The following is an 8380-nucleotide window of genomic DNA, read 5'->3' on the forward strand; positions in this document are numbered from 1 at the left end:
TTTTCTCCACTGAAGTGTTTTTTTAGTTCAAGCTCTTAGTTATTGTCAAAGTTTCACTGTAAAACAAAATTCTTACATTGTAGTTCCTTCTTAGTGGCCTTTACATAAAAGGAATAGAAATGCTGACATACATAAGCTAGTACAAACCTACACACTGAACATAGATGGTTCTTTTTTTTCCTAAGGGCAATGGTTCTATTTAGAATGATCAATTCTATATACAACCATTCCATGCTTACATATATAAATATAGCACCAAAAAGAGTTCTGCTATTGTTACAAAAAGTACAATTTCAAGCTTGTAACAACAGAAAAACTTTTCTCTATAACCATTTTCAAAAAGGTTCTATTTAGAACTATATACAACACATTCTCCATCACTCTGAAGAACGCTTTCATCATGCAAAAAAAAAACAAACAAACATTTAAGCATGAAATGATTGTATATAGAACTCATGGTTCTATATAACCACTGTCTTTACTAAAGAATCCTTGAAGAACCATTGTGTACAGCACAGAACTACAAAAATGCAAAATACAAAAAACAAGAAAAACAAACACAAAACAGTGGCAGGTCAGTTCTGTGACTGAAGTTTGCTTCTTTAGCTTTAGCACTGCAGCTACGAGGCTAATGTAGCTAACAAGTGCTGAAAGTTTTCAAATTCCACAAATTAGTATAACGTTAGTGCTTAAATCAGACTCTATGTTAGTGATTTAGGCTAAGCGCTAACTCTGTGTGAGTTGGGTGTAATTATATGCTGTGGGTAACAATAATGAAGAGTGGTAGCAGTTACCTTCTGCAGGAGCTAGTGCCACAAGGCAAAGCTAGACATCGCAGCCGGTATTGCATTATACATTACGTGTTAACTTTACTGCCATACATTTTACTGCTTTTTAAAAAATATTATTAATATCTAAATGCGTTATTTAAAATGAAATGTAGTCAATATTATCTCATCATTAGATTGCTGTAAGAATATTTATGATATTCCACCCATTTCTATTTTTATGTGCTTTAGGTGATTTTATGAAGTAAAATTATCTTATTCCATTGACAGATAATTGAATTTTTAAAGCATAATTTTTAAAAGCAAGCAAAATGATCAGTGATTAATGGAAAAAGAAGTTTACTCGAAGAAAAATTTGCAAATAAAGTTGCGATACAATCATAAACTTAGTAGGAATAATCAATAATGTCAGCCTTCACAATTTGTCATGATTAGAATATTAGAATATTAATACAATAATGGAGTATTAATCGTAGTACTAATAAAAACACATAAAATAAGCCACCACATAGAAAATAAAACAATAGTACTATTGTAACGGATGTTCGTTTAGGGTCAGTTTGTAAAACTACTTATTTCATTTTTATTTTTATTTATTTTTTTATTTAATTTTACCTTTATTTTAAAATAAAAGTCCCTGAACCAACTGTTGATTTTTACTGACATCAAACATCCTCTCTGCTGACACTGCCAGTGACTCACACCCAGAAACTCCAGACCACGTTCCTCCCATCACCACCGAAGCCCCGCCCTTCCCCCCTCCTCCTCCGCTTCTCCAGCTCTGCTCGCTCTGGGTGAAACTCCAGCGCGCGCTGGGCTGAGCACTGTAGTATGGAGAGTCGCGCGCGGAGGTGATGATGCTTCGTTTAATGTCCGTGGGGGAGCAGAGCGCGAGCACAGAAGTGTGGAAAGAAGAGTCCAGCCCGAACTGCACCAAACTCCAGGTGGTTCTCTCGGGTTCCCCCAAGACCTCCGCGGTGATGTTCTCGGCCGGGGTGCTGGGGAACGTGGCGGCGCTGGTCCTGCTGGAGTTCCGGCGAAGGAAGCAGAAGCACAGCGCCTCGCTCTTCCAGGTCCTGGTGACCGCTCTGGTCATCACGGACCTTCTCGGCACCTTCTCGGCCAGCCCCCTGGTGATCAGCGCGTACGCGCAGAACCGCTCGATGCTGGGTTTGAGCCGCAGCCGCGCGGCGTGCAACCACTTCGGCTTCTCCATGACTTTCTTCAGCCTGGTGACGCTGGCCGTGCTGCTCTGCATGGCCGTGGAGCGCTGGCTGGCCATCGGGCACCCTTACCTGTACGAGAGGCGTGTGAGCGTGCGCTGCGGCTACGTGGTTCTGCCCGTGGTGTACCTGGTGTGCGCGCTCTTTTGCCTCGCGCCCTTCCTTGGCGTGGGCTTCGGCAGGTACGTGCAGTACTGCCCGGGAACCTGGTGCTTCTTGGACCTCAACTCGAACTCGGACGAACTCGGACACAAGGTGTACAAGAACGTGTACGCCTCGTGCCTGCTGCTCATGATCGCGTGCACCGTGCTGTGCAACGCTTCGGTCATCTACCACCTGCTGCTCATGCACCGCAGGAGTAAGGCCATCAGGAGCTCCTTCAGGAGGACCAGGGGTCAGAGGTCACTGTCCATCACCGAGGAGGTGGAACATCTCGTGCTGCTCGGTTTCATGACCATCGCCTTCGTCATCTGCTCTCTTCCTCTGGTGGTAGGCCTCCATCCCCACTTTCCACTTTCTGTTTCTCTGAGAGTGCTCGCTCAGAGGGGAACGCTACCCAAGTAGGTTATGTGGTTTGGTGTGAAATGGTTCAGATGTCTTTACAGTGGTGGTGATAGGAACCAGGGGTCGCCATGACTACAACACAGATATAGACATTTTATTTACTATCCAGAACCACCAGTGAACCTACACGAGTCTTCTGAGTTTTGAATGTTTCACCATGAATAGAGTTTAAGTCTTCAAAACTATCATAAAACAATGTCTCAGACATCAGGACGTCCGGTTCCTATCACCACCACTGTGAACAGTTCTGACTCGGCAGGTTTCTCTAGAACGGAGTGTTTCACACTAAACCACTCTGAACGACTCTGTTTACATCTTAACCAGTTAATTATGCAGGATACATGTTTACATGTCACTGTCATAGTTTTATTCACAATAATTCCATGTGGGCAAAAAGCTAAATTTAGAATTTTAGAAAAATTGGTGGACTTCCGTTTAACACATTTATGTTCATGTCTGAAATATTAAAGGTCCCATATCAAAAATTTAAAATGTTCAAATACATACAGTCCATACATGGAAACCAAGCTTCAAAAACAGCCTGTTTTGAATTTTGAATTTCATGCTGAAGTTATAAGGAGTGTTTCAGCCCGGACTGCTAACTGAACAAGTTATAATAAAGGACAGCCAATCAGAACAGAGCTCATATACATATATCAGTCTTAAAGGAACAGCTTTGAGAGACTGGAAAAATGATCACATTAAAATTAATTATAACTGTTTTTGTTACATAAACATTTACAAAAGTTGTGAGTGGAGCTCAGAGGACAAATAGTGGGATATGGACCCTTTACATTTTGAAGCCTGTGTTCTCCATATGCCATATGAGATTAAAGTGATGAAATTTTGATCCAAATTTAAATTTGATTATGAATAACAGTATGAAAATAACACAAAATGTAACGAAACCTAACTTATACTGTTAGATATTTAAATTAGGTGTAGCAGTCACAAGACCATGAATTTCCTCATCGTCATACAAGCATAATTGATAACGTGCTGAGTTTTCATTTATTATTGACTATTGATCACTTTCTGATCACAGTGAAGTTTAGTATGATGAGCATCTTGTTCTCATGTGACATTACAGAGAGTTTCACTTTTGCAGTGCTGCATTTTCACCTGAATTATACACATACATCATATTAGTTGCAATATTAATGTCATAGACAATCTGAGAGTTTCATTCCAAAATACATTATGATTTTTAAACACAAATTGTAATAAAAACTCTGTTTAACACAACAAAAACATGTTTAATTTGGCTAATAATGGGGATAAAGGCAAATTAATCATACACAACTATCAAAGGCAGACATAGAGAGAGAAAATAAATAAAGTACAGAAAAAAAATCATATTTGGGCCCTTTAAAATTGGAAATATATGTTCTTTCAGCACAAATATGAACACACTTTGACAAATTATTTGGCTTAAAAGTCATTTATGACTGAATTAATTACATTAACCCATTCATATTTAAATACAAATATTACTATGCTGAAGAATTAACGGGAGGCCAAGGTCAGAAGTGATCAAATTATATATAGTTATAGATCAGGTGAACATCTAACCGTGCAGATTTAGATGTTTTTGTTCATTCTATGCCGTTTACGCCATAAAATTTGGATTTTGTCTTGTTTTATTAAAAACCAGTGCCCATTTGTAACAAAAAGACTTCATGTAAAGGGCCCTTCCTTACAAAATGTATTATATTATACATAAATTGCACCATTTAACACAAGTATGCATTTCTCTTTCTCTAAAAATGGTGACAGTGGCAAATATATCATCGCATAGCACCTACTGAAGCTCACTTGCAGCTATCTAATGTGCGTATGAAAATGACTTTTGCATTTTGCATTTATGCAGTGCATATTGGAACCAGACGCTTCATATGATCCCATGTGATATGATGAGACATGCAGTGTATCTTCATGACTAATTACTGCGTTAGTTTCCTTTCACATTGCTGAATGTTTGAACTGTAGTTTCGTAACTAAACACAGCTCAGTGTTCTGTTTACGGATGAGTCAGAGTTTCACTGCTGAGTTACTGGATAAACTGAGTTTATTAGTAAGGTTCAGTGTGATGTGTCGTGATTATATTCCTCAAAAACCACTTATTTAATCTGCATGAGAGCGATGACTTATTGCTTGTTTGAACACTTTCTCATAAGGCACAGTGGGTTTATAGCACCTGGCATCTGCTGTCTACAGTCTGAACACCCTCACTGGTCAGATGACATGTTTTGTAGACTTTCTAAACGACATGTTCTCTACACACGGCATCTTCCTGCACATTATCGCAAAGTTTCTATGTATTTGTGAAATGTTAACATATTGGAGGAACGTAAAATAGAAAATAACTTTTGCACAGGCTACATTTTATGTTTTATTCCCCCAGTATGTTAAATTGATGCGTGAACTTATTTACGCTTAGAAAATCAACAGCAACGTGGAATTTGACCAAGGGGCGCCTTAACTTTGCATACAATTGTAGTTCTGTAGAGTTCATAGTTCAGGAGTTCTTGTTTATAAGATCACTGTTTTGCATGAGGACACACAGCTTTGCAATGTTTTGTTTTGAAATGAAATATGTTCTAGTCTGTGTAGTGTACTACAGTCACCATATTTTAACATATATGCAAAAATTTAATCGATCATAAACCTCAGAATCAAAAATAGCTTTAATCATGAAAATGTGCATTGTTTTATCCCTAGATATAATCAGATTAAATATGATCAGATATAATATGTCCACTTTATTTTTAGGAACACCTATCTTGTGCTTCCACATACTGTGGCCGCTTTATTAAAACCACCTACCTTCCACTTACTGGCCACTTTATTGGAAACGCCTACCTTGTATGTCCACCTGCTGGCCACTTTACTGGAAACACCCACCCTGTGCTTCCCTTAACTGGCCACTGTATTAGAAACATCTTCCTTGTATGTCCTCTAACTGGCCCTTTTTGTGTTTTCTGTATCTTCATGACAGATTACTGCAGGTTTCACTTTAGAGAGCTGAACGTTTATTTATTTGGAAACTTTCTTATCTGATACAGCAGATGTACCTACTGTGTACATGTTTATTATGTCAAACTAATTAATGAGGCTTTCTTGAGAGTGCTGATTTTGAATTTTTGATGAGTTACATGAGTACGGCATATAATGGTTTGATGATATAATGCGCATCTTTGGACAAGACTGCTTTATGAGTTTCAGTTCCGTGAGTGCTGGATTACTGATTGTTTGAGTTTCACAAATGGCATAATACTATAGTCCACGCCCATCCACATACCTTGTGCTTCCTGGCCACTTTATTAGAAACACCCACCTTGTGCTTCCACTAACTGGCCACTTTATTAGAAACACCCACCTTGTGCTTCCACTAACTGGCCACTTTATTAGAAACACCCACCTTGTGCTTCCACTAACTGGCCACTTTATTAGAAAGACCTACCTTGTGCTTCCACTAATTGGCCACTTTATTAGAAACACCCACCTTGTGCTTCCACTAACTGGCCACTTTATTAGAAACACCCACCTTGTGCTTCCAGTAACTGGCCACTTTATTAGAAAGACCTTTTGTAGAGAAGTTGTGAGGTCACATGTGTTAGTAGAATCACTCTGAGTTTCTCTGGGAGCTGAATTATAGGCTGAACTGTTTGAGTGTGTTCTTATACGGTATTAAAGGGTGATCTGTGCTTATGTACGTGTCTCATTACTGCTCGAGTTTCACTTTAGCGTGTTGAATTGTTGTTTGTTTCAGCACTTTCTCAAACGGGAAAGTGCTGTGTGGAACATTTCCGATGACTGAGCTTCACTTTGGAGAGCTTAATTAGAGGATAAACTGTTTGTTTTGGATATGTGGTATACTGAAGTGCAGGTCCTGTGTGAGCGCAGATGATGTTTTTAAATTAATTATAAATGACAATCCTTTTGAATTGGCCAGAATTTGTCTTTCTAAGGTGACAAATGCAGTAAAAAGAATAAAATGAATAAAATGCAGATATTTTAATGCTGCAACCCAGCGTCACTTAAACACTCTGCTCTTCTGGAGCAGCACGTACTCTCTTATAAAAGACGGTCCTTCAAGTGTTCTTTGGTAAATACAGTTGTTCTATATATAGAACCGCGAACACTCAGAGAACCCTCTGCATGGCGGAATGGTTCTTCGGACTGATGGAGAGAGTGATGTATATGGTTCTATATAGCACCAAAAAGCCCTTTTTGAAAAAGGTTCTGATACAGTGCCGTCCTCTCTCTCTGCAGATCCGGGTGTATATGAGCTCATCAGATCACGCAATGGACCTCACGGCTCTGCTGTTACTGTCCATGAACCCCATCATTGACCCCTGGTTGTTCATCATCCTCAGTCCACCGGTTCCTCGCCTACTCTGGGAAAAACTGTGTAAGGCCTCCAGGTCCAGAGCCAACCACAAGAAGATTCTCCACAAACCGTCAGAAACCTGCCCATCCAACACGCCCATGGAGCTGCAGAAATGAAACCTGACCCACTGTGGAGTAGGACCTGCTGAGACTAGACCTTCATGAGAGATCTACAGGATCTTCTACAGGACCTTTTTCAGGGCCATCTACAGGACCGCCTTTGAGATCGTCTACAAGATCATCAACAGGATCTACTGTAGAACCATTTACTGGACATCCTACAGGACTGTCTATGGAACCACTTACAAGACTTTCTCCAGGACTGTCTGTGGAACCATCTACAGGACTTCCTTCAGGACAGTCTGTGGAACCATCTACAGGACTGTTTATGGAACCATCCGCAGGACTGTCCGTGTGAAGCATCTACAGGTCTGTTTATGGAACCATCTGCAGGACTGTTTATGGAACCATCTACAGGACATCCTACAGGACTGTTTGAGGAACCATTTACAGGACTCTCTTTGGAATCATCTATAGGACTTCCTACAGGACTGTTTATGGAACCATCTACAGGACATCCTACAGGACTGTTTATGGAACCATCTACAGGACATCCTACAGGACTGTTTATGGAACCTTCTACAGGACAGTCTACAGGACAGTCTACAGGAATGGACCCTCTACAGTCCCATCTGCAGGACCACCTAAAGGAACGCCTACAGGACCATCAGTCCCTCAGACTTTTTGTTTCTGATACCTACAGTCTCGGACACTGAGAATATTTCAGTGTTAGTGTCAGCACTGTTGTAACTGGATTAGTTGTCCCGAACAATAACGATAAAAGGAGCAATTTAGTAATTATCTTTCTGAAATACAGCCAATAATTACAACTTCGTCTTTGCTTGTGTAGTGGCACATAAAGTCAAGAATGAGAAAGCATTTCATTTATTTTCAAAAATTTCCTTTAGAAATGCATCACTCGTTAAAGTCGGCAGCATAGTGGATAACCACAGAGCCCCACACAGGAAACTAATGATTAGTTCCCTGATAAGTGTGTTTATAGTTAATTATCAACAATTATTACCATCAAACTGTAACAACTACATATGCTGCAGATTCATATGGGATTAAAATCACACTATTCACAGAATGTTTCCAGCTAAAGCTAATCTAACTCTAATAGGGCAGTAGAGACTGATGGCTGACCGTCCAAACATTTGTTGTTTCGTTGGAGACGGACAACATCAGTAAATATATATATATATATATATATATATATATATATATTTACTGATGTTGTCCGTCTCCAACGAAACAACAAATGTTTGGACGGTCAGCCATTTTTTATATTTGTAAAAATCAAAAGCACATTTATTTATTTAGTCTTTATTTATTACAGGCAACATCTAAAAG

The 8380-nt window shown here is 39.6% G+C and overlaps 2 protein-coding genes across 3 annotated transcripts in view; one reads left to right on the forward strand and one right to left on the reverse strand.

Moving 5' to 3' along the window:
• nid2b (nidogen 2b (osteonidogen)) overlaps nt 1-1511 on the reverse strand; it is a 37585-nt gene extending 36074 nt beyond the window's left edge. Inside the window, exon 1 of one of the 2 annotated variants that reach the window (XM_036582416.1) lies at nt 1404-1511. The gene's annotated coding sequence lies outside the window, so the exon portion shown is untranslated. The remainder of the gene's footprint in view (nt 1-1403) is intronic. The other variant, XM_036582417.1, reaches the window with a different exon arrangement.
• An 81-nt stretch (nt 1512-1592) lies between these two features.
• ptger2b (prostaglandin E receptor 2b (subtype EP2)) lies at nt 1593-8172 on the forward strand. The gene is made up of 2 exons (XM_036582418.1): nt 1593-2500; nt 6851-8172. Exons 1-2 carry the CDS (start codon nt 1643-1645, stop codon nt 7082-7084), a joined length of 1092 nt encoding a protein of 363 aa, XP_036438311.1. The 5' UTR covers nt 1593-1642; the 3' UTR covers nt 7085-8172.
• The last annotated feature ends 208 nt before the right edge of the window (nt 8173-8380 follow it).

Source organism: Colossoma macropomum, unplaced genomic scaffold, assembly GCF_904425465.1.
Source record: "Colossoma macropomum unplaced genomic scaffold, Colossoma_macropomum, whole genome shotgun sequence".
In the NCBI taxonomy this organism is placed as follows: domain Eukaryota; kingdom Metazoa; phylum Chordata; class Actinopteri; order Characiformes; family Serrasalmidae; genus Colossoma; species Colossoma macropomum.